Source organism: Pristis pectinata, chromosome 22 (assembly GCF_009764475.1).
Source record: "Pristis pectinata isolate sPriPec2 chromosome 22, sPriPec2.1.pri, whole genome shotgun sequence".
NCBI lineage: Eukaryota > Metazoa > Chordata > Chondrichthyes > Rhinopristiformes > Pristidae > Pristis > Pristis pectinata.
This window is the reverse complement of record NC_067426.1, coordinates 1,663,290-1,690,694: the sequence shown is the minus strand read 5'-3', so window position 1 is coordinate 1,690,694 and position 27,405 is coordinate 1,663,290. Positions and strand designations below refer to the sequence as shown.

General features: G+C 43.1%; 1 protein-coding gene across 1 annotated transcript; it reads right to left on the bottom strand.

The window, feature by feature from the left end:
* Positions 1-954: 954 nt before the first annotated feature.
* On the bottom strand, positions 955-27,405 carry LOC127581873 (trichohyalin-like). Its single transcript, XM_052036693.1, has 5 exons — positions 27,320-27,405; positions 13,911-14,199; positions 10,023-10,185; positions 5,339-6,176; positions 955-1,083 (listed from the first exon to the last, which is right to left on the bottom strand). The coding sequence occupies exons 2-5, from the start codon at positions 14,094-14,096 to the stop codon at positions 1,038-1,040; spliced, it is 1,233 nt and encodes a 410-aa protein (XP_051892653.1). The 5' UTR covers positions 14,097-14,199; positions 27,320-27,405; the 3' UTR covers positions 955-1,037.

The following is a 27,405-nucleotide window of genomic DNA, read 5'->3' as shown; positions in this document are numbered from 1 at the left end:
CCAGATCAGTGGGGGCGTTCAAGGAGGAGATAGATAGATATCTAAATAGTCAGGGTATCAAGGGATATGGGGATAAGGCCGGAAATTGGGATTAGAATAGGCTTTTTTTTTCACCCCCCACCCTCCCCATTCCCCACTTCTCATTTCTTTTTTTCCCTTTTCCTTGGAGCAGACTCGATGGGCTGAATGGCCTGCTCCTGCTCCCTTGTCTTGTGATCTTGTGAAATGTTCACCTTTGGTGTCAGGGTGATATCTCTCTATACCGTACACCCAATGTTACTGACAGAAATTTGGGAGGCTGCACAACCACAGCCCACAACAGGCAAATGGGCTCAGAATCCACAGAACTTGGGTTTAGAGGGGGATAATCTGTCTGAGTTCCCATTCCTGATCACCATCCAGTACAGCCCTGCTGGGAAGTGTGTACCTCAGGTGAGTATAGCATCTGGCAGATGCCATATTGAGTTACAAACTGAGGCACTGATTCCTTGTGACCAGTGAGTACTGGCATTCTGAGAGTGGCACTGGAGCAGCTGATTCTGTTCGCTCAACCTCCCACCACTGCAAGTAAAATATAAAATTGTTTGCATCTCTATCATCCACAGAATTTTTATCAATCCGTCTCGATCATTCACCCACCTGTTCTTGTCTTTGCTGACCAGAGGAGGCAGGATCATGGCAAGTGATGTCTTTGCCAGAAACTAGCCAGCTGCTGTTCACTGATTGGCTGCACTAATGCATCAGTAAAGATTGAGTAGGGCATCAGAGCTTGTCACAATGAGAAAAGGCTTCATGAGACTTTGATAAAAACTGCACAGATTAACTGGTAAAAGTTAAACCAGGCTGTGATTCTCCCAGGAAATAGAATTTCACAGATGCATTCCTTCAACAAATAATAACCAGAGGATGTGAAGATACTTTAATTTCCACCAGTTCCTCATTCACATAATACTTCTCGCAAGTAACTCTTTACAATTACAGCAGGCCATTTGGTAGAGATTTTCGATTTTAAGTGTGGAATGAGGGTGCTGTTCCAGTCAGCTATGCTCTTGATACTTAAAGGATCTTGGGGTTTCTTTCTCCCTGTGAAAAGGAACAGAGATGGGTAAAGTATCAGGGCAAACAACTTCTTAATATTCATTCACATGGCGAGGGCATCACTGACAAGGCTGGCATTTACTGTCCATCCCTAATTACCCCGGAACTGAAGAGTATTTCGGAGTAAAGGACCAACCACATTGGGTCAATTAGAGACCAGACTGGATAAGAATAGCAGATTTCATCCCTAATGAATGTGGAACCAGATGATTTTTATAGCATTGCTATACTTTTCACCTTGCCACTGCACAGAACAGCTTTATTCCAGATTTATTTAATTTGTTCACTTAACAAAATTTATTGAATTAACTGCATTTAAATTCTCCACCTGCCACAGTGGGATTTGAACTCGTGTCCCTGGATCATTAGTCTTGGTCTCTGGATAATAGTCCAATAAGGAAACCCACAGACTACTGCACCCCTCTATCTATATATTTATTTGCTGTCATCTTCAAGACAGTGTTATTGCATCAAAAAGATTGATCTCTGAATTATATTCTGCTTTGAAAATGACATTTATCAAATGAACTGCTGCAATAAATTGCAATTTTGTTCAAAAAGATTAAATTGCTGGAATTTTACTGCAACTTTTTCCAGAGATTATTGTGCAATAATGACAAGGTTAATCACAGTTCCCCTATAAAACATTATTGCCGAGAAATTGGACTTTCTTTGCTATGTTTTCTTATGAGCAGATTGTGCATAAGGTCGGTTTTCCTGAGTTAGGTTGCACAAGTGATCATTTCCAGGTTGCTCAGCAGTCTTTGAGAAAACTGGTCCAGACAGTTCTACACAATTCCTGTCGGCCTGATAGCCACCAGCCATTGGTCGAGCACTTAATGACATCATCAGTGCATAACAGTCACTTCCGTGATTGCCAAAGGAAACAGGTGCATTAAGGTCATCACCAAACTCCGAGACCTGGGATTCAACACCCCCCTTTGCAACTGGCTCCTTGACTTCCTGACCCACAGACCGCAATCAGTGAGGATAGGCATCAACATCTCCAGCAAGATTATTCTCAACACTGGTGCCCCACAAGGCTGCGTCCTCAGCCCCCTATTCTACTCCCTATACATTCATGATTCCATGGCCAGATTCTGCTCTAACTCCATCTACAAGTTTGCAGATGACATCACTGTAGTGGGCCGTATTTCAAATAATGATGAGTCGGAGTACGGGAAGAAGATAGAGAACTTAGTGACATGGTGTCATGACAACAACCTTTCCCTCAATGTCAGCAAAACAAAAGAGCTGGTCGTTGACTTCAGGAAGTGGGGGAGGTCCACATGCACCTGTCTACATTAACAGTGCTGAGGTTAAGAGGGTTGAGAGCTTCAAGTTCCTAGGAGTGAACATCACCAACACCCTGTCCTGGTCCAACCACATAGATGCCATGGCCAAGACAGCTCACCAGCATCTCTACTTCCTCAGGAGGCTAAAGAAATTTGGCATGTCCCCTTTGACCCTCACCAATTTTTTATCGATACACCAAAGAAGGCATCCTATCTGGATGCATCACGGCTTGGTATAGCAACTGCTCTGCCCGTGATTGCAAGAAACTGCAGAGAGTTGTCGACACAGCTCAGCACATCACGAAAACCAGCCCCTCCCCTCCATGGACTCTGTCTACACTTCTTGCTGCCTTGGTAAAGCAGCCAACATAATCAAAGACCCCACCCAGTCTGGATATTCTCTCTTCTCCCCCCTCACATCGGGCAGAAGATACAAAAGCCTGAAAACACATACCACCAGGCTCAAGGACAGCTTCTATCCTGCTGTTATAAGACTCTTGAACAGTTCCTTAGTACGACAAGATGGACTCTTGACCTCACAGTCTACCTTGTCATGACTTTACATCTTATTGTCTGCCTGCACTGCCCTTTCTCTGTAACTGTAACATTTGGTTCTGCATTCTGTATTGTTTTACCCTGTACTATCTCAATGCACTGCGTAATGAATTGATCTGTATGAACGGTATGCAAGGCAAGTTTTTCATTGTACATGTGACAATAATAAACCAATTCCAAAGGTGAAACTCCTAATTTTCATTTATAAGGCATGAAAAACAAGGAGCAAATCCAGCAGAAGGTTAGCAAAGAGAACTGAGTTAAAGGCTCATGGAGTCATTGAGTCATCGAGTTGTACAGCACAGGAACAGGCCCTTCGGCCCACCCATGCTGAACCTTCTGTCCAGCTACACTAATCCCAGTTGCCGGCATTAGGTTCAAATCTTTCTGTGCCTTGTCTAGTCAAGTGCCTGTCAAAATGTCTCTTAAATGTGGTGACTGTATTTGACTCCACCACCTCCTGTTCCAGATATCAACCACTATCTGTGTGAAAAAACTTACCCCTCAGATCCCCTTTTAAGCTCATTCCACTCACCTTGTCAATGCCGTCTTGTTTAAGATACCCCTACCATGGGAAAAAGATTCTGTCTGCTGTATCTACCCTATCTATGCCTCTTATAATTAGATACAAATCTATCAGGTCATCCACCAGCCTCCTTTGCTCCAGGGAAAACAAGCCGAGCCTGTCCAATCTCTCCCCATAACCAATGTCCTCCAATCCAGGCAACAGCCTAGTGAATCTCTTCTGCACTCTCTCCAGCATAATCACATTATTCCTAAAGTGTGGAGACCAGAAATGCACACAATACTCCAGGTACGGTCTAATCAGTATTCTATAAAGTTGCAAAAAAAGTCTCAACTCTTATATTTTATGCCCCCAGTTCTGAATGCCATACGCCTTCTTCATCACCCTATCTACTGTGTTGCCACTTTCAGGGAGCTGTGGACCTGAACCCCAGGATCCCTCTGATTACCAACATTCCTTAGCTCCTTACCACTTATTGAACATGTCCTACCCCTAGCTGACTTCCCAAAATGCATCACCTTGCACTTATCAGGATTAAGTTCCATCTGACAATCCAACTTCGAGCTCTGCTGACCCTCTCCAGGGAAGTAGCACGGCTCTCATTTTAGCAGCTGACTTGGTGTGAGCTACATTATAGTGCTTCTTTTAACATAACTTTGGCCAATTTCACAGTTTTTTTTCCAGGATATTCAAGTGGGCATGAGCACTTCATGCTTAGCCCATCAAAGTCCAACTTCTAGGCAAAGAGCATTAAATGTAGTCGTTCGTAATGCTCTTGTCACAATGAAACCATTAATTAGAAGTTGACCTCTCTCAGGATTGTCATTATGTGATGGAGCACAGTGCTGTTGCTTAAAGTTATAAGTGGAACTTTTTATTTAAATTTGTATTTAAACTTTGAATCCCTAAGGCCGAGAAAACTATGGGCCTAATGTGGGTAAATGGGATCAGTGTCGGAAGGCACAGATATGATGGACCAAAGGGTTAGTTTCTGCACTCTGTGACTCCATGACCAAAATGTTGCAATGTTTACATATTGTATGATAGCTCAGAATGGTTGAACCTCTTTTGTTCATATTTACAATGGAGGACAGAGGAAAACTTTCATTCCATTATTCATGGAAGTACAAAGACCAGTGTAGAAACATCTCCCTTTCTGATCGGGATGATTTCTATGAGAGTTAGGTCTGTTACCCAGTGTAACTTGTGGAGGCAGTGTTCTGGGCACCATCTTATATTTCTTGTCCATCCGTGACCCGGGAATAAGTTTCTGTTGCCACTCCCAGGAATACAAGAGCTTTGTTGTTTTGGGTCCTGATGCAGGGCTTTGACCCAAAATATTGACAATTCCTTTCCCCCCACAGATGCTGCTCGACCTGCTGAGTTCCTGCAGCAGATCGTTTGTTGCTGGAAATCATCAGTTTTTATGCTGCCAAGCCCATTCAATTGTGACATGTTGCTGCGTTCCGATAAAACATTCGTACCAATCGGAAACTGCACTTAGACCCTTTTGTATATGATTAGTGTTCAAAATGCAGAATTTTTATTATGCAATAAGCTGTTATTAAATGGAATAAAACAAGGTTAGCAAGAAAGATAAATTATTATTATCCTTGGTGTGTTTACTAAATGAAAATCATAAATCCTGTATTAAACAAAAACATTGCACAGTTATATCAGGAATTTAAATTATTTTTATGAATAATCCCTGCTCAGGATTTTCTGTAGAAATTTTTGTAGTTATGTAAACTGTGCTCTATTAATACTTATTCAATGGAAAACTAAACTGAGTCGTCAAATACTACCTATCAAACCAGTCAGGGTATAAGTATAGACAGAGCAGTTCTTTACCTGATAGACTTACTTTATGGAGACTGATGAGGTCGTCAGGTGTTGTTTGTCCACATCCTCCTGGCTTTGTTTGTCTGCATTCTCCTGCCATTGTTTGGGCATGTCATCCTGGCACCATTTGGCTGCATCGTCCTGCCATTGTGTGGCCATGTTTTCCTGGTATTGTTTGGCTGCATCCTCCTGGCACTGTTCAGCTGTATCATCCTGCCATTGTGTGGCCGCGTTCTCCTGGAACCATTTGGCTGCATTGTCCTGCCATTGTGTGGCCACATTCTCCTGGCTTTGTTTGTCTGCATTCTCCTGCCATTGTTTGGGCATGTCATCCTGGCACCATTTGGCTGGATCGTCCTGCCATTGTGTGGCCGTGTTCTTCTGGTATTGTTTGTCTGCATCCTCCTGGCACTGTTCGGCTGTATCGTCCTGCCATTGTGTGGCCGTGTTCTCCCGGTATTGTTTGTCTGCATCCTCCTGGCACTTTTCGGCTGTATCGTCCTGCCATTGTGTGGCCGTGTTCTCCCGGTATTGTTTGTCTGCATCCTCCTGGCACTGTTCGGCTGTATCGTCCTGCCATTGTGTGGCCGTGTTCTCCCGGTATTGTTTGTCTGCATCCTCCTGGCACTGTTCGGCTGTATCGTCCTGCCATTGTGTGGCCGTGTTCTCCCGGTATTGTTTGTCTGCATCCTCCTGGCACTGTTCGGCTGTATCGTCCTGCCATTGTGTGGCCGTGTTCTCCCGGTATTGTTTGTCTGCATCCTCCTGGCACTGTTCGGCTGTATCGTCCTGCCATTGTGTGGCCGTGTTCTCCCGGTATTGTTTGTCTGCATCCTCCTGGCAATGCTGCTCTTCACTTCCTGGAGAAGCACAAAACCACAGTTTGAAATAGAGGGTCCAAGTTGCAATCCAAATGCACAACCTCATCATCTGATAACTGCTGCATTCTGCTCTCTTGTCTTCCACATTTCTGCTTGTCTTAATCCTCTGCTTCTGTTCTCCAGAAGCTCCCATGGCCATTATGTGCCATCCTGCAGTGTGTGTGCTTTGGTTACGAGAAGCGTGAATGGACAAGGTTGGAGATGGGGGAGCAGGTGCAGCTTCTGTAGTTGTTGCGACCAATGCCTCCTTTCCTCTGCTTATTGCAACACCCTGCAGCAACGACAGGGGCCTGTCACTTGCCATCCTGTGGCTGAGCAGCAGAGGGCAGAGTGGGGATAATGAACCAGTATCTCAACTGGTGGGATGATGCGGCTCTGGAGATCTGGGAAAGATGTGTGTTGGGAAGCATCTATTCACCATGTTCCAACTGAGTTCGATGATGGGCCAAGGAGAGAAACCAATTGTCATTGGTCGACATGGATGAGTTGGGCTGAAGGGCTGTATGATTCTATGATGATATATCCATCTTTTCTGATGACACAAAGACAGGTGACACTACAGCAGTGTTAGGCAGAACCATTAAGTTATAAAGAGTTAATGGAGCAAATGGATTTTAAATGGGCAAATTTGAGGTCATTTCTTGGGGTTTGAAAGAACAAGCTGGTGCTTAGTGGTGAAATATGGGACATTTAAAAAAGACTTGGGGGTCCATGTGTGTCAATCATTAACATGTGAGGGGAAGGCAGAAAATGAATGCAATAGCAACCAGAGTACAGGGGTGGATGGATGAGACCACACCTGCAGTGATGTGAGCAGTTCTGGGCACCAACACTTGAGAAAGGAAATACCAGTCTCAGAGGGAGAGGACTGTACATTTACCAGAATAATACCTGACTCCAAGTGCTGAGTTCTGAGACATTACACAAACCAGGCTGCATTCCCTGGAATTTAATGGGTTACAGGATGATTTGATTAAAGTTTCCTAGTTGCTAGGTGGGTGGAAAAATTAGGTTTCAGCTGGTTAGAAATTGAGGACTGGGGGCAGAGTCTAAAGGCAGGAGGCCAGCATTACAGGAGCAAAGACTGAAATCACAAAAACTTGGAACACTTTCACAAAGGCAGTTGATCCAGGGTCAATTGTTAATTTTAGAGCTGAGATTGATAAATTTTTGTTAATCAAAGTTATTCAAGGATATGAAAAAGGCAGGTAACTCGGGCTGGGTCACAGCTCAGTTGTGATCTCATTGGTGGAAGAATCTGGTGCCACATGGTCACTCGTGAAGATTGATAACTGCAGTCTTCCCAACGTTCTGTGAGAAACTGGCCTGACCTTCAGCTTTGTGAAAATGTGGAACAATGGATAAAGTAACCTCAAAAATCCTTTGGAGGATTTTGGAACATTCTGATTAATAATTTCCCTCTAAGCTTTCTGCCTCATTTATTAGAGCATTTCAGTCCCCTGTTATCACTTCTCCCTGTCAATAATGAATAAAGTGTGAAATAGTGCTGGTATCCTAGCGCCTGTGGAAGGCAATGCCTGAGTTATGGTGCAAAATGTGCTTGAAGGCAAGGCTTATTCAGAATTCCAAAATACTGCAGGAATCAAAAATCTGAAATTAAAACAGAAAGTGTTAGAAATCCTTATGTAAAAACCAAGAAAAGTTAGGAATGAAGCATGTTTCAAGTTGCAGAGGAAGGGAAGAGCTGGGAGAACAAAAGGAAAGTTTGTGATGAGGATGGAGACTAAAAGGCGCTGACTGTCTGGAGGAGGTGTAACCGGGACATGCAGTGAGGATTGGGAATAGAAACAATGGTGGGAACTGTGGGATGCAGAACACTGTAGTGGCTGGAAATCTGAAATAAAAGAGAATGCTGAACTATCCAGCAAGTCTAGCCGCATCTGAAGAGAGAGAAACCAGATTTACTTGTTGTATCAGAAATGGCCAGTCAGAAAATGGACTGCTGTTTACATTGGGCCCTGTTGGAACAGTGTGAGAGGCTCGGCCAGTGGGTGGGACCATGATGAAGGAATAAAATGCCTGAAAGCTCAGTGTCATCCCTGAGGACTGAACAGACATTCTGCAAATCCTTTGACCACTTCCTCCCACCCATGGCCTCAGCTTCTTTCGCTCCATCGAATATATTTTGATGATCGCATCTACCAGACCAGTGCTTCAGACGTGTCTTCCTTTCTCTTTAGTTATGCTTTCCCCTCTGCCATTGTTGACAGGGCTCTCACCCCCCCACCCCCTGCTTTCCTCTCATCCAGAGGAGAATAGGGTTCCCCTAATCCTCACCTTCCACCCCACATTCAACAGATAATCTGTAATTTCTGCCATCTTCAACAAGATGCCACTGCCAGACATCTGTTCCCCTCTGTCCCCTCCACTCCCCTTTCAGCATTCCCTGCTTCTCGACCAACCCATTTCCCACCATACACAGACCCAAACACTCCTTCCAGGTGAAACTGGGTCACCTATACTTTCCCTGATTGGTCTGCTGCATTTGATGCTCACAATGTGGGCTTCTTTTCAGGAGGGATCAAGGGAGGATTACGAGACCACTTTTTAGTACACTTCTTTCATTCTACAAGGGTGACCCTGAACTTCCAGATGCCTGTCACTTTAATTCTCCATCCTACTTCCACTTTAACCTCTGTGTCTTTGGTTTCCAATGAAGAATAACATAAGATCAATGAACAACACCCCACTTCCCGACAAGACATGTTACAGTCCTCAGGACTCAATAATGATAACCATCAATTTCAGATAACCAGCCCTTCTGGTCTTTATCAGAATTGGCCAATTTTGATAACATTCCATCAACTTGTAACATTAACTCTGTTTCTCTCTCCCTGCTGATGCTGCCTGACCTGCTGAGTATTTCCAACAGTTTGTTTAACAATGTTCTGCATCTCACAGTTCCAGCATCGCTTATCTTTCTCCTGTTCTCATTCATGCCCCTCAGTTTACTTCTCCTCCATCAGATCATCTGCAATTAACCAGCCTTTACACCCTGTCCCAGCCGGCACCACCACTACTTGTGTCTCCACCCTATCACAGACATTTCTCCATTCCCTCCACCTCTCCCTTCTCTCTCCAACTTATAAGTTGTTTGAATTCTAACTTTCCCAGCCATCAGTCTGAAACGTTAACCCTGTTTCTCTCTCTGCAGATATTGCCCAACCCACTGCGTGTTTCCAGCATTTCCTGTTTCTAGTTCAGGTTTCAGCACGGGCACCTTTTTGTTTCTCATGACTTGAGTGTGGAAATATGGCCAGAGACACAAAATGTTCTAGATTTGTTACTGGAATCTCTGCATGTTTCTGTTTACATTGTAACTCAACCTAAAGACAGAATGAGTGAAAAACCGATGAGCATCTACCAGTCAACCTTCCATCCAGTTTGGGATCTGCTGCCAGCCTCTCTGGCATAGGACAAAAACTGTTCCAATAAATTATTCTGCTCCTGGTAAATGCACGTTCCATCAAAGCCACAGTTTAATCATTCTTTACTTCAAATAGGTTCATTCAAATGTTAACAACTATTCTGGCGAGAGATCAGAACATTTGTTCATTGGAAGGTCAATTAAGACCTTGCAGATAGTGTGGCTTGTACTTTCTATTCTTTGCGAGTTTCTTTGTACATTTCTCTTTTAAGAAGATTTGACACAGGAATTTACATCAGACAGCGTCATCTTAAGTCTGATGGGCAGAGGAGACAGCATTCAAAAAACTTCATGTTAACAATGAATGACCGTATATTAAAATTTACATTATGAAATTTTCAGCTGTCTGATAAACTGCTTTTGATTTGTTGCCATACCTGGTTGGGATTCATCAGATTGCCCTACTTCAGGAAGAATGTTAACTAATTCCGCAGACATCTCACAGGGAGGCAGAGGGCTTGAGTTTTGGAGCTTTAGGGATTCTCTGTTACAGTCTTCTTCAGGTGGCTGGCAATCTGTCACAGTTAACTTGGAGCAGAGCTACAGGGAAAACAATGAAGCAGAGTGAACAACGTGCAATAATGCTGCATCTTTGTGAACTCATCACCTAAGCTCCTGGTTGAGACCTTTGGATAAGAAATAAAACAAGTGGAGCTTAATGTGGCAATTAAATTTAGTATGTTGATGTTCAAGATCTTCAGTCAGTTTAAGGTTATTTTACCACTCTCTCCTTTGCTGTGAATTTGCAGAATAAATCATCTGTTTACAATCCTGCACTAACCACACATGGAACATGGAAAGTAGGAGCAGGAGTGGCTATTCGACCCTCTGGGTCTCCTTCACCATTCAATACATTCATGTCTGATCCTCTATCTCAGTATCATAATCCTGCTCTCCATATCCCTTGATGAATTTTGTGCCTAGAAATCTCAATATCTCCTTCTCTATTAGCCTTGTATGGTGGAGAATTCCACAGGTTCACCACCCACCGAGTGAAGAAATTTCTCCTCATCTCAGTCCGAGACCTCTTACCCATATCCTGGACTGTGACCCTGATTTAAATGTCCCAGCTCTCGAACCAGGTGAAACATCCTTCTCACTTTGAGTCTGCTTAGCTTTTTCAAGAATGTTGTACCTTTGAATGAGATTCGCTCGTATTCTTCTAAGTGCTTGTGAATACTGGCCTGGTGGATCCAACGTCTCCTCAGAGTCCCAGCACCCCAGAAATCAGCCTGGTGAATTTTCATTGGACTCCTTCTGTGGCAGGTAGATCCTGCCATAAGTACGGAACTGAAACTGAGACAATACTCTGTTGTCATCCCACCAAAACTCTCCCCAGTTGTAGCAAGGCAGCCTTGCTCTTGTACCTGAAACCTCTTGCAATAAAAGCCAATATACCATCTGCTTTCTTCGCTGCTTCCTGTGCCTGTATTTTTGCTTTCGGTGACTGGTGTACAAGGACACCTGGATCCCTTTGTACATCTACATCTCCCACTTTATCATCATGTAAACGATATTCTGCCTTTCTGTTTTCCCTTGGAATCGGCTATCTTTTATCCACATAAAAGTGCATCTGCCATGTATTGGTCCATTCACTCAAATTGTCCAAATTGTCTTGAAGATTCTTTGGGTTTTCCTCAGTACTCACAATCTCACTCAGTTTCACATCATCAACAAACTTAGAAACATTACATTTCCTTCCCTGTTTTGTATTATTGGTGTATAATGTCGGTAGCAGGTGCTGAAGCAATAATCCCTGCTGAACCCACTCACGAGTCATTGCCTGCCCTCACAAGAACACCTCGTTTACTCCTATTCTCAACCATGTTCTCTGCTCTATATAATTTTCAGTCAATGCCAGTTTATGACCCCATCCCACTTGCTTTAACTTTGCACATGAACTCCTCATATGGAACTCTATCAAAGGCGCCTGAAAATCAAAATATACCGCATCCAGAGTCCAGAGTCTCTCTTATCTATCCTACCAGTTACACCCTCAAAAACTCCAGTAGGTTTGTCAAGCTTGACTTCCCTTTCATTCACCCATGTTCACATATTACTTGAATATGATATTAAAACAAGCTAATACATTAGTCTAATGTCCTGGCATAGAACCAAGTTTTGAATTGTGCTGTATGATTCTATGATTCTATGAAATAAGGCACGGAGAATGTACAGTGAGTGGAAGGATAGCAAGCAGTGTGGAGGAACAGAGGGACTCTGGAGTGTATGTCCAGAGCTCAAAGGTAATACAAATCAGTAAGATAACTAAAAATTAGTTAATAATTAATAACAACATTTAAAAGACATTTGGATAGGTATGTGGATAGGAAAGACTTAGAGGGATATGGTCTAACGTGGGCAAATGGGACTAGCTTAGATGGGCATCTTGGTCGGCATGGACCAGTTGGGCTGAAGGGCCTGTTTCCATGCTGTATGACTCTGACTCTAAAGAAAACACAAAGTAATTCAATTATGCAGCAAACACCTTTATCTGAACAAAAATGCCTTTTAGCTCCATAGTAACACTGGTTCACACTCAGATTTGTACTTCTATCTGGTTAGTGAAGTTCTCAGCAGAGTGTCACTCTGTGAAATGACAGTGTTGTGGCAAAGTCTATTTTGTTGTTAGGATATGTTGCTGTGAATGTGCCTGCTGCCTCTGTCCATTAGACCTCGGGTGCTTGGGTGATGCAAAGTTCAGAAGTGCTGCAATAAAACTCTGTGAATGTAAACAGTAGCCACAAAGCAGAAGCAGTGACTGCTACATGTAACTGGGCAGAACTGCAAGCTGAAGCAGTGTGTTATTACGAATGTCAGTCATCCAGAGCATTCAAACGCTACATGAAACTTGTATTTTCAATGTCCTCGTACACATCATCATGAAAAGACCAGTATGGACCTGAATTCCATGGGCACGGTGCCTGGTGTTCTGCTCAAGCAGTCACTATGGAAACAGGCTTATTTTAGGCTATTCCAAGCCTTTAGTTTAAGTGGAATACCTTTTATGCTGTCTTACATACCATCTGTGCTCTTTAGTCTTCATTAAACTACTTACAGCACACCCTTCAATTCAAGGCTTGATTGTCAGAAAATGTCGCCCTTATGGATAAGTGCTCAAGATGTATCCGGACAGACTTTCATGTCTCTGAGTTGCTGACTATCGGGAATGTTTAATACTGCTTATGAAAAATTAATTTTGCTTCCTAATGACAAAATGTTTTGAAATACAGAAAGAGAACATTCACATTTTGACAACGAGCTGAGTGGCTGGTAGCCCTGGGTGGCATGTATGTGCTTACTCATCTACTTGTGAACTCATCAATCCACTGTAGTGGTGGCCTGAACTGTTAAATTAGTAATCATACACTGCAGAGAGAAATTTCTTTTTCTGGTTACTGCCTTTCAAAAGGTCTTTGTATGCGCAATGGATCTCTGCTGTACGTTTAGTCAACTCACTGGGTGTACATCAATCTGCCCCTTTCACCCATACTCGCTCAGGTAGGTTTGTCTGCACAGTGGCTTTTTTAAAGAAAAATCTTAGGCACCAATTCCCCACATTGCTTTTCCGTTGAGTCATGTATCTCCAGTACCCCAGCCTGGGACAAAAGGTGGTGAGCTCAATGTGTATTCAGGAAGTGTTCCACACTCAAGCTCAGAGCCTTGAGGTGAAAAATCATGGCTGTTAATGCCTTAAGCACTTTGTTTATCATTAGTTCTTTTTGCCCTAAAATTATCATTTGATTTTTCAATCCTTCAATCCTGATCCTTCAATCCTTTAGACCTTAGGTGATATTGTCTTATGCACTGAGAACACAATTTTCCCAGAGATTTAGCGGGTGAACTGCCGTATGCAATTTTGTGACAGCTATGCAGATCGGAAAGATCTCCATCACAGCCTGTCCTGTCCTGTGCTGTGCTAGCTGCAGTGAAGTCGGTAAGTTTAGCTGTCATGGGCTGTATGTAACAGGAGGATGAAAATCTGCAGGATCATGTGCTGCTCATTACCCAGTGAGTGCTGTTGGAATGTGATATCTATTGACACTGAACAAGAGTCAGACTGCGATTGGTTAGGACAAAGCGTTTAAGTGACCTGTCCTTGCTTGTTATCTCAGTTCACACGTCCAGAAAGGAGAGGTGGATGAAGCTACAGAAAGCAGCAACTGCATGTAGAAATCTCTCCTACTCTGTGATGGCAGAAAACTGAACAAGGAAAATGGAAGGCATGACAATCTCACACTTAAAAATAGAATTAATTAACAGACCTCTGGGATGACCGGGATGTTTGTTTCAAACACATGACTCTGGAGTCTTTTAGGTAGGTTTTCTGAATCTGCAGTCACTGACGTGATTCCCAAAGCATCCTTTAGGGTCAGAATGATCTTGCCCTTGTAGTAGGCAGAAATGCTGTAATCCTCCTGCACATATTGGTCAATCACCCAGTCAATCATCTCACAGTCATCCTCCCACTCATAGGGAAGAACCAGAGAGCTCTGCCTCGTCCAAACTCTTCCACTCTGGTTCTCAGGAAGCGCATTATTCCATGTAAAGATGCTATCAAAGGGAACAGAGAAGTAATCAATAAATGAGCTGTGAAAATCTTCATGCACAAGTAGCTGTCTCAATTCAGTGCTATATGTGATATCAGTACTATCAACTCAATCCACACAAGAAAGTCTCAAAACAATGTTAACTAACGATTGAACCATCAGTAGGAGGATGGGGTCAAGGATTTCTTTAGATTTTCCATTAGATGGAAATCTGTAGAGGAAGGGCCAGGAGGGTCGAGACGCACAATGATGATGGGACGTTGTTTGACTCCCTGACTTTTCACCACCCATTGCTTTCTGGCCTGTGAGAAGGTGGGGAGGGGTCCATGAACTGCCAGGGGTTGTGGGGGGGGGGGGCGGTGGGGGACAGATTCTGAGTGTTTTAGATCGGCTTTTTCATATCAGAATATTCCATTTGCTTCAGGCAGCCATGCCACTAAACTCTACTCTTCATTGGTCTCACTCTCAGCTTGTTTCTGAGTCCTTGTATCTTGGAAAAGGGGGCACTGTGGAGCCAGGTGGCCAACTCCTGGAGGCCAGTGGTGTTGTTATGCTCTGTTGGTACATTAGCTTTTAAGAAGATTGTGTGTATTTACAGTGTATTGTTCTGAACATGCCCTGCACCATGATTATGGCAGTAAACAGGCATTGGTTGCAGTGACTCAGTGTAATTAACACCAGATAAAAGGGTTCAACACTCACAGTTTACAATATCTTACTGTGCAGATCTGATTATTTAGAAACATGTTAATAACATACATACAGTACATGCAGGCTAGAGAAAATCCGATGGAAGAAGTCTTAGAAGATATCCTTGCAAAGTCCCAAAGTATTTTGCAACTGATGGATTAATTTTCTGAGTGGAGTCACTTGTCATACAGTAAATATGGCAGACAATTTGCCATAAACTGATACTAGTCCGGTTCTGGCAGTTTTGCTGCACACAATTAGAATATGACGTTTTGAAAATCTTGTTCACTAAAATAAATAAAGTCTTGGGGAGAAGGCACAGTGAAAATGGGGTCAGGGTGTGCGGAGACTGTGATGTGGGGTCGATACAGTGGTCACGATAGAACATTTGAATCATCAGATCAGTGATGGAATGGGAAAGCCAGGGGCTGGTGGAGAACAGTGACAAAGATGTTTTTGAAACCATACCTTTATGCAGGGCCTACCGTTGTTGTTTAACGGACAGCCCATTGGGCCACAGAGAGGTTTGGTTCATCAGGCCGTTGGTGACATGGCAATTCACAAGGACCTCAAGCAGTCATTGGCTCCAGGTGCCCTGGACCACCTGCCTTTCTGCCTGTTCCAGCAGTGGCACAACTTGCAACCACTATACTGGAGCCCAAGATCTCCATTTGATGCCAACACATTACTGAACCAAAGAAATCCAAGAGTAAATCTGCCTGGGGACAGGTAAAGTAGAACTGACCAGGCATTGATTTGGAACTAATGATGCCATTGAAAGTGTACAATGACATCATCACACCTCTGTTACATGATATCGCCATGGAGATGATATGGCACAATAGGAAACTGGTTTGCAATTAGAGGCAACAATTGGGTTTTAGAAAGGAGTGTGGTAATTCTTTTATATAATTAATATTAACTGACCTCTTCTCCTGAAGGTGCTTTGAGGGAACATCACTAATCCTTGTCTCAAAATAGTGCTCATCTGATCTCTCTTTGACGGTGTGATTACTTTTACTTCCCCTCTCCCCACAACATTCATCATCTTGTTTTGTCTTTCTATGACCACAGCTGTAACATCTGCCCTGATGTACTTTACACTGCCCGTTGTCAGACTGAAAATCACCATCTGTGAAGAAATGTAAAAGGTCACAGTGTCACGTCACCCAGAAACTACGTACAGTACTTCCTGATGGTTTAGTGGACAAATATTGATGGTGTGGAACTAAACTACACTGACCAGAAGGCCTCAGTACCAGTATCCAATGTTTCATAGAGTAATACAGCACAGAGACAGGCCCTTCAGCCCAACTCATCCATGCCAATCAAGGTGCCTACCAAAGCTAATCTCATTTGCCCGCATTTGGCCCATGTACCTCTAAACCTTTCCTATCCCTGTACCTGTCCAAATATCTTTTAAATGTTGTTTTTGTACCTGCCTCAACTATTTTCTCTGGCAGCTCCTCTAAAAACCCACCACCCACTGCATGAAGAAGTTGCCCCTCAGGTTGCTTTTCAATTTTTCCTCTCTCACCCTAAACCTATGCCCTCTAATTCTCCATTCCCCAACCCTGGGAAAAGACTGAGTGCATTCTCCCTATCTATTACCCTCGTGATTTTATATGCCTCTGTAAGAACATCTCTCAGTCTACTATGCTCCAAGGAATAAAGTCCTAGCTGTCCAACCTCTCACTATAACTCAGTCCCTCAAGTCCTGGCAACATTTTTGTAAATCTTCTTTGCACTCCTTCCAGCCTAATGATGTCTTTCCTGTAACAGGGTGACCAAAACTGTCCACAATATCCAAGGTTGGTGAGTTCCAGCTGGGGATTGCCATCTAATTACTTTGGAAGCCAGGTAAGATCCTTGAGCAGTCTATAAAAGCCCTGGGAAAGACTGGCCATGTGGACAAAGCACCGATGGTGGCCTGGAGATAGAGCTCACTGGCCTTTGCATTACAGTGACAGTACATTCCAGCTATGCCTTCATGAAACCGTGCAAGCAGCATCAACGCTGAGACCATTACTGCCCATTTCTGCCTTCCTTCAGAATGATTTATTGCACCAAGTCACTGCTGGCCAGTTGCTTACAGCTCTGCAGTAAGGACAGCATTGTTGTGATATAGAGCCGATACATTCCTGGGAGTCTGTCCTATTCATTTGATGCTGGAAGCTGCAGCAACAATCTGCCGGAGGATTTCAATGGATCAAGCAACATCTTGGAGGGGAAGGAATTATCAATGTTTCTGAATCCCGATGCAGGGTTTTGATCTGATACATTCACAACTCCTTTCCCCCACAGATGTTGCTTGACCCACTGAGTTCCTCCAGCAGATTGTTTATTGCCCTATTTACTTAATTGGCTCCAACTCAGGAATAATAGGGGTGGAGACAAGATGGAAACAGTTGACCATACTGTCTCCCCCAAACACAATGGTTGAGTTTCTTCTCCTTAATTCCTTCCTCTGGCACCACCTTTATTACATAAAGTTGTACCAGGTCTGAGAACAATAGAGGAAAATGGCACCTTAACAACAAATACTGACAGATACATTTTATGCAAGTAGTTCCATAGAGAAGATATATTTTCCAACTGTTCCCACAGCACAGATGTCAAAGAATCAACAGGGATGGTCAGGGACTGATGTGGTGTTTACACCTTGCTAGAATCAGGGTAGCAGGAAAGTGGATGCCACCAATCTTGATATTAAGGTATGTTCCTGTACAATTACCAAAATATCTGGTCCTTGAATCAACCAGACAGAATGAATGTCAAGGGCAACTGGTGTTCTGTGAATATGGGAACTTTACAATGTTTTTTTGAAGGAGAAAGGCTGATGTGTTTGGGGATGGTGTTTGAGGAGGGCGAGGCTGCTTCCACTCAGCCCATCAGTTCCTTTCTCCCATACCCATCATTTCCCTTGATTCTCCTGTCACCTACTTTCACCAGAGAAACTTACACCGGCAAATTAAACTACCCACATGTCTTTGGAAATTGGAGCATCCGGGGGAAACACACATGATCACAGGGAGAACGTACAAAGTCCACACAGACAGCACTGGGGATAAGGATCAAACCCAGGTCTCTGGAGCACCAACTACTGTGCCACTCAATGCCAAACTGCAGTGGTCCAGGACAGGTGCTGAGGTCAAGAGGGTTGAGAACTTCAAGTTACCAAGAGTGAACATCATCAATAGCCTGTCCTAGTCCAACCACATAGACACTACAGCCAAGAAAACTCACCAGCACCTCTACTTTCTCAGAATGCTAAAGAAATTCGGCATGTCCCGGTTGACCCTCACCAATTTTTATTGATGCACCATAGAAAGCATCTTATCTGGATGCATCACAGCTTGGTATGGCAACTGCTCTGCCCGAAACCAAAAGAAACTGCAGAAAGTTGTGGACACAGCTCAGCACATCACAAAAACCAGACTCTCCTCCATGGATTTGGTCTACACTTCTCATTGCCTTGGTAAACCAACCAACATAATCAAAGACCCCACCCACCCCGGACATTCTCTCTTCTTCCCCTCCCATCAGGCAGAAGATACAAAAGCCTGAAAGCATGTACCACCAGCCACAAGGACAGCTTCTGTCCAGCTGTTACAAGACTATTGAACGGTCCCCTTGTATGATAAGATGAAATCTTGACCTCACAATCTACCTCATCATGGTCCTTGTACCTTATTGTCTACCTGCACTGCACTTCCTCTGTAACACTTTATTCTGTATTCTGTAATTGTTTTCCCTTGTACTACTTCAATGCACTATTGTAATGAAATGATCTGTATGGATGGCATGCAAAACAAAGTTTTTCACTGTACCTAGGTGCATGTAACAATAACAAACAATTTACCAAGATGAAAATACTGAAAATTGCTGAAGGGAGTTTTTGCAAGTGCTGGAATATTCTTCAGGCAATTTGGAATTGGAATTAGTTTATTATTGTACAAGGTACATTCAGTGGCTGTATTATACCTGCCTTCTGGCCTAGGATGTGCTGCAGTAAAACTCCAGACTCAGACTGGAACCTAGCTCCAGGGGAAGAATTACGGCTGCACCAGGAGACACCCCCAAGACCGGGGCTGCCACAAGCACAACGTCTGCAGAGACCTGGTGTGATGCTGAATCCCTCACTGGCTCTGTTCAACACAGTGATTCCCATGACCCTTACAAAGAGTAGCACCACAGTGCAAGTGCAGCAGCTGTGTCATCAGGAGCTGGTGTGTTCTACTCTCGACGAACTGTGGAGAAGTGAGCTACACCCAGCTGAGCAGTCAGAAACCTAAATCACACATCTATCCATGCCACTCCATGACTCCTTCCTCTGTGGGCTCAGTTGCATCTGCTGTTTAAAAGGCTGCTGAGAAGAATGATTGAAAGGATACGAGTTCATTGATAATTCCAAAAGTAAGCAACAGCATCTGACCGTCTCAGTGCTTTGCTATTAAACATCCTCCTTCCTTCACCAACTCATGGTTTCTAGCTTCAAGCCAGAAAGTCTGCTCCAGACACAATCAACAAACCTGATGCAGATTGCATCCAAAATGTTTTTTTCCTCAAAGTGAACAGAAAGGATCTGCTTCCCTTGGTAAAAAGGCCAGTGACTAATGGGGACAGGTTTAAGGTAATTTGTAGAAAGATTGATGGGGTGTTGAGGAGAAAGGTTTTCTCACAAGAATGTGGGGATCTGAAAAGGAGGTGGAGATGGAAACCCTTATCAGATAATAACTGACAGGCAGCTGATGTGCCGGACCCTACAGAATACCAGCTGAGTTGGAAGATGGTGTTATCTCAAAAGCTCTTTATTTGCTGCTATGGACACCACTGTATAGTGCCATCATCAGTGTTTTGAAAGACATACTTGTTTTGTGAAATTTGCTTTAAAAACAGTTTCTTGGTATATTTGAGAGTGGCAACTTGCAACACTGATGAAAATGCACAAAGCAAAAGCATTTTCATATTTCTCATATGATACGGGAAGCCATTCAATCCATCAAGCCTGTGCCAGAGCAACCTCATCAGTTCCTTTCTCCCGCGGCCTATACTTTCTCCTAGGCCCATCAATTCCCCTGATTCTCCTGACACCCATTTACACGAAGGACAACTTACAATAGCCGACTAAAGTACCTGCATGTCATTGGAAACTGGCAATGTAGTCACAGGACCCGCGCAGTCAAAGTCAAATTTATTGTCAGATGCACAAGTCCATGTACGCACAGGTGCAATGAGAAACTTACTTACAGCAGCATCACAGACACAGAACGTCATATAAGCAGCACTGGAAGAGCGTGCAAACTCTACACAGACAGCACCAGAAATCAGGATCAAACCCAGGTCTCTGGAGCACCAACTACTGCACCACTGTGCCACCCAGTGCCAAACTGCAGTGATCCAGGATGAAAATACTGAAAATTACTTTTTAAACAAAAGGAATCCAAATGATTTTCTTGTCGGATTGTTTAGCCCATTTCAAAGTAAATTTATAAAGGTATATTCTAAACTTTTGAAAACTTAACTACTGTTGCCCTGCATCATCAGGTTTAGTTGCCAGAGCTTCCTCAAAAGCCACAAATGATAACAAGCTGCAGAAACATCCAACAGCAATTAGTTCAGTTTGGAGACGCGCTGCTTATGGGCAGGGCCTGCTCATGAACCAGGTGTCTTCACAACCCGTGTAGAAGATTGCAGAAATCTTAAGACAACCTGGCCTTACACCTGTTTTCTGTGCAGCCTGCACCAACACTGTGCCAAAGGTTTAGGATAATCAGACAGAAACTTCAGACCTTTTATTACACCAACCTATCCTGAAGAATTTTAATCCAGCTCTCCATCTGAAACCCTGTGATAAAGTTTAAAAAATCATCACAGCTTTGTAATACGAGGTTTAACATTATAAAGTTATACAGGACTTGATGGATAAGTCCCTATCTCAACAAACTATACTGTAATGCCTGTTGGGTGGATATACCCGTACTGTTGCTGTGGATTGACACAGCATGTTGTGGGATCCTGGCCTCAGGCTGCCCTTTGCTCCAGGTAGCAAAGGAAATCGATAGTTGAGAAGTTGCTCAAAGAAACACAGCTTCAAAGGAATATTTAGCTGCAAAACATGAGAATGAATGCATAAACAAAGGGAGAATTAACAATAATGGTAGAACCGTTATTCTAAATGGGGTTTTAAGTGGGGAGAGAATGCAGAAATCAGAGGTGCAAAGGGACTTGGGAGTCCTGGTTCAGGATTCCCTTAAGGTTAACTTGTGGGTTGAGTCGGTAGTAAAGGATGTAAGTGCAATGTTAGCATTCATTTCTAGAGGACCAGAACATAAAAGCAAGGACGTAATGCTGAGACTTTATAAGGCGTTGGTCAGACCGCATTTGGAGTATTGTGAGCAGTTTTGGGCCCCGTATCTAAGGAAGGATGTGCTGGCCCTGTAGAGGTTCACAAGACTGATCCCAGAAATGAAAGGCTTAATGTATGAGGAGCGTTTGATGGCTCTGCGCCTGTACTCGATGGAGTTCGGAAGGATGAGGGGGGGACGTCATTGAAACCTACCAGCTACTGAAAGGCCTGGATAGAGTGGATTTGGAGAGGATGTTTCCGTCAGGAGGAGAGTCTAGGATCCGAGGGCACAGCCTCAGAATAAAGCTCTGTGGTTTAAAACATAGATGAGGAGGAATTTCTTCAGCCAGAGGGTGGTGAATCTGTGGAATTCATTGCCACAGAGGCCTGTGGAGGCCAAGTCGTTGGTTTATTTAAGACAGAGATTGATAGGTTCTTGATTGGTAAGGGGGTTAAGGGTTATGAGGAAAAGGCGGGAGAATGGGATTGAAAAAAAATCAGCTATGATTGAATGGCAGAGCAGACTCAATGGGCTGAATGGCCTAATTCTGCTTCTATATCTTATGATTTAACCCTGGCCTTGGCATTCCCCAGCTGTGGCTCATGACCTCTATGTCCGGTGAAGCACATCCGTACTGTGTGAGGAGGGGTCTGAGCTGCTGCAATCTTCCTCCGCTTGAGCTCTGTGGTTTTATGAGCAGATTATGGAGTAGCATGAGAACCACATGGCCACCTGCACTGTGTGCCATATGCATTGGATTGCAGGAAGCTTGTGCTCTGTGGTTATTCTTGCAACTGTCCACACAATTATTGCAAAAGCATCAGCAATAAAATGCAAATACCGCAGCTGCTGCAAATCTGCAACAAAAACAAAATGCTGGAAGCAGCCAGCAGGACAAGAAGCATCAATGGGAGCAAGGGGCAAACAGAGCTGTTGCTTTGGGTCAAGGGCCCTTCAATGGAAATGGAAAAGTGACAAAATTAACACGTAAGGTTGCAGAGAGATGAGGATAGAGAGAAGCGAAGGAATGTGATAGGCTGCACCCCAAAGTGGTTAAGGAAACAATTACTTTAAAAAGCTGTGGTTGGAGACAGAAAGAAAAGTGAATCAAACTGAAAGAGAGAGGTATAGCCACATCCATGTAGAGACAAGAATGGTTATCTGAAACTGTTAAGGCACTCTTAGTGCTGTAGGCTTCAACATACCCAGTCAGAAGATGAGCTGCTCTTCCTCGAGCTTACACTGGGCATCAGTGGAACATTGTTGGAGGGCAAAGATATTGGTTGGTGTGTGGGAGCGGGGCAGAAAATTAAAGTGACAGGTGACTGAAAACTCAGGGTCGCCCTTACAGATTGAACTGAGGTGTTTGGCAAAAAGTTGACCCAATCTTCATTGGCTCCTCCAATGTGGAAGAGGCCACATTGTAAGCACTGAATGCACTACATTAAATTGGAAAGAGTGCAAGTGAATCACTGGTTCACCTTCGGTTGCCTGGGCTCTGGAACTCCCTCTCTCACCTTGTTTGCCTTTTTTTAAAATGCTTTGTCTCTGAGCAAATAGTTGGTGATCTGACCTAATTTCTTCTTGTGTGGTTTGGCATCAATTTTCATTTGACAACATACTTATTGGTACATTGTCCTGTGTTGATACATTGATGGTGCTTTATAGATATTGTATTTGTTGTGTTAGATCATTTAGACCTACCACCATCAAATTTCATGGCCCCGTCCGTGAATCCACCAATCATAGTTTATAGTCTTATGCATGACCCACCATTATCATAATTCATGGTGTTGTCCATGAACAACCAGTCGTAGTTCATGATCTTATCCATGCGCTCACCAATCATAGTTCATAGCCTTATGCATGGCCCATCATCATAAACCACAGTCGTGTCCATGGGCTCACCAATCTTATTTCATGATCTTTACCATGGGCTCACCAATTATAGTTCTGGTCTTAGGCTTACCATTGTCATAATCTGTGGTCTTCTTTGAATGCTTCCTTCCATTGGTTGGACTACACCTCTTTTCTATCAGTCGGTCCTCACTGGTAAAATGTGCAGTGTAACTTTCACTAATACTTGGCTAATAAATGCATTTTTATTATGTAATACATAGATAAAGAAATATTTGACATTAGCATTCCGTGCCTGATTGTACAATGCATATATTTTGTCTAGTAGTTTTATAATAAATAGTATTGAAAGGGAGAATAGTTTTGAAGTGACAAGCATGCTATATCATGTCAGACAAGTTACAATTATTAGGGCAGCTGATGGTCAAATTGTTTTTATTAACCGGTACTTTGAAATTTTTGAGGAACAAAATCCAGGATTCATCCCTTGTTTTTCTAAAAGCAGAGTACTTCTAAAAATAAATTTCCTGTTAAAACTTAAGAAGTGTAACAAAGTTCATGACTTTGTCTATTTTGAATTCTTTACAAAAATAAACTCAGCATACGTCTTTCTAAAGATTCGATGTTTCTGCAGATAATTTTATACACCATTCCGAACTTTTCCCTACACATCCACACAGTCCCAGACATTCTGTAGCTTTGGTCTCATCCATATGTTCAGTTGTCTTAAACCCTGCCAAATTCATTGCTCTCTAACTTGTCATAAAGGCATTGAACTGTCATAAAAAGTATTGTAAATGTTATAACATTTTAGGTCATTATACTACAAAAGGACAGTTTAAGCTATGTGAAGAATCCAAAGAGCAGACACAAATAAATGTCTTGAGCTAGTTCAGTGGTCCACTTTGTAGATCTTGCTAATTACCCATTTTCAACTGTTTATTGAATTTCATGACTGCTGGCTTTAACTCCTGGTTGCCACTTGCTGGATGATAGAATCATATTGTACAGCACAGAAACAGGCCTTTCAGCCCACCACATCCGTGCTGACCTTTTTGCCCATCTACACTCATCCCATTTGCCTGCATTATGACCGTATTCACTGTGTCTTGCCTATTGTCGTGTCTGTCTGAATGTCTCTTGAACATAGTGATTGTAGCTGGTTCCGCCACCTCCTCTGGTAGTGCATTCCCGATGTCAACCACTTCTCAAATTGCCTTTAAAGTTCCCTCCTCTCTCCTTAAACCTATGCCCTCGTTTTTGGTATCCCGACCATGGGAAAAACGGGTTCCCCAGAAGGTCGCTGGTAATTTTTTTTTGTTTTATTTACATATCTAACTGAGGAGTAAACACTGAGGTTTCCTCTCCTGACTTAAATGCCCTCTAGTGTGACACTGGCAATGTACTTCTTGTGAAATCTGGCCAAAGAAACTTTGTCATTGTGTCAGTGTTGGTTATAATAACATGACTTTAATTTTCTTTTGTATGACATGAAAAGCCTGACATTTGGATGTCCCGTCTAACAATCAAAGCAATGACTCCTGAGTTGCCAAGAGGAGAAATTAGGTGAATATTGAACATGCTGGAAACATGTTGGCAACACAACATCTGTGGAGAGAGAAACAGAGCAAACCTTAGTGGTTGACGACCTTTCATCAGAACCCATCTTCGCGAGTTGTGGCCCTTACTTATTTTGCTGAAAGCTCAGTGACCAAAATATTAAGTCTGTTTCTCTCTCCGCAGCTGCCACCTGACCTGCTGAGTATTTCCTATATTTTCGGTTCTTATTTCAGATTTCCAAAGTCAGCAGTTTGGAGAAGTGTGGTGCCCCTGCAGCAGAACATACTAGGCAGATTAATGTGATGTGCTCCATGGTCACAGTTATTCTTTGGGTCACCTTCTACTGTTTGTCAGGCAGGCAGTGTCTACGACCTGTGCAGATTTTGTCCAGAGTATCGACTGTTTTATGGGAGATCAAAGCCAGGAATACTGATCCACAGTGGGATCAGTGACAAGATGTTGTAAAAGGACCATTGCTGAATGTCAAGTTAGCAGAGTGTAAGGGGAACCTAAGCTGACTTAACGACTGGACACTGTGTATTTTCCAGCTGGAAATGGAAAGGCTAAACAATGAACTAGGTCATCAGTCTTACCACATCCTGACACAAGGCAGTGACGATTCACTGCAAATGGAGCAATGCTTTGAGAACCTGCATATTAACCAGGAAATGTCTGCCCCTGAACTCTGATACATGTCACGTAAGCTGTAGCAGAATGCTAAGAACAAAGGAATAGGACTGGATGCCACAGGACGTACCTGGTGCTCACATGCATATTGGCCTGCACTTGCTATGGCAACAAGTTGTGAGTTGTTCATTGTAACTTTACTGTTTCATACTTAAGGAGACAAGGAGTTTTTCTAAGAAATAGTTTGTGTTTGTGCTGCTTATTTCTCAAACATCCAGAGCAAAAGGTTGATGATTCCTTCCCTGCAATGGATCCATCCTGTGGTTCCCTCCTGGATAGTGAGCTATGCCCAGGGCACAGATGTTGACTGCCGTTCCCTCAAATGGCCAGTGGGAATTTAAACACCTCTGTAGTGGTTTTGCCAAGTCATTGTAAATGGGGAGGCTGGTGTGACTCCGAAAATGATGACGAATGGCAAGTGGGGTGATGTCCAGCACTGGCAATCCTCAGCTGGACTGGACAGTGTCCCTGTTATTGCCTGCCTGGCGGTTACAATGGACCGAAACGAAGAGGCTGTAATGGATCACTGACAAATCCTTCAGTCACAAACCAGAGTATGAAAAGCAATGAATAACTGGCTCCAGAGACTATGGAAGCCAAATGTCAAACAGCAATGAACTGCAGATTTGGAAATATTCAGCAGGTCAGGTAGCATCTGTGGAGACAGAAATAGAGTTATTATTTATTCTGTTTCTCTCTCCACAGATGCTGCCTGAGCTGCTGGGTATATCCAGCATTATTTTTGTTTATAAACCTTATCTGTGTCTCAGGACTGACCAACGAAGAGCAGCTCTGCGGCATTGTAACGTATTCTAATTTTCAGTATCTATAATGTTTTTCAACATATACATATCTTGAGCTGTTTTATATTCTGGCTTCATGATCAGCAGGTTAAGATTGTCCAAACTAATTTCACACCGGGGTCTCAGAGAATTACTCATCCTCATAACCATTCTCTCAAAATGGTGTCAAACTTTGGATGTGAATTATTGAAAACTGCAACTTGATGCTGAGCTCGATGATATGTGTCGTTCCATTGTGTTGGCTGCATATTCTATGAAACACTCAGATTAAGGTGAGTTCAGCATTTTACCCAGGTCAGGGTGATTTATTCACATCCACCTGTATGTGAACAGCATGTGCTAAGATTGTCACATTAATGGCGATGGCCCGGTTGGATATGGGTAAAATTAGGTCTTCAGGCTTTGATTGACCATGACGATGATCTGGTGCGGTTTTAATTTTATATCTGAGCAGATCTCCACTTCTGTCATGGTCTACAACTCTGTCCCTCTCTTTGCCATTTGTTTAAATGAGAAACTGAACCAATTTATTTGTAATGTTGATGTTATCTTGGCCAGAGGTGAGTTTCAGATCATCACGGCTAAGATAGTAAATTTCCATCACCTGAATCCACCCTCCACTTCACTTTCCTGACCCCTTCACATCTCCTGCAGTCCTACACCCTTCAACATATCTGCAGTCATCCAGTTCTGGCCTCTGGTTCATGCCTGAATGTAATTGCTCTACAACTGGTGGCGGTGCCTTTAACTGCTGAGACTCTGCAATTCGCTCCCTAAACCACTCCATCTCACTTTTTTCCTTCACATTGCTTTGTAATTTTTCAAAAAGCCTTTGGCCATCTGCCGTAATATCTCCCTACATGACTTGGCATCAAATTTTGCTGGATAACACTCCCCTGAAGCGTCTCAGCTAGCTTACATTTAATGTTTTGTATGAAGACAGGTTGTTGTTAAAGGAACATTCTTTTACCTAATTCAACTTCTGAAGATTACTTTTGCATCCTTTTAGTATTTTCTTATTACAATCTTAAGGTGACTTCATTCAAAAACTATAAGGAAAAAGATCATTTCAGAAATTTCTGTAAACATTTGTTGCCACCTGGAGTAATTAATGCTATTTGCCAGGTTGGGCACATATAACTCTTTATTGACAAAAAAATCTGACGTGCTGAAATACCTGCAAGATTTAATTGCTGGAGTTTGTTCACTGCTTCCCTGATAATTTCTCTTTAAGTGCTGATTGCTTCCTCTGCAGCTGTTGCA

Excerpts from the sequence above, each read along its gene's own strand:
- LOC127581873 (XM_052036693.1), bottom strand. The coding sequence starts at position 14,096 with ATGATTGACTGGGTGATTGACCAATATGTGCAGGAGGATTACAGCATT. Across the intron at positions 6,177-10,022 it reads ATCTGATGAATCCCAACCAG|GAAGTGAAGAGCAGCATTGC; the intron begins GTATGGCAACAA and ends GTGCTTCTCCAG. Across the intron at positions 1,084-5,338 it reads ACCTCATCAGTCTCCATAAA|GGAGAAAGAAACCCCAAGAT; the intron begins GTAAGTCTATCA and ends TCCTTTTCACAG.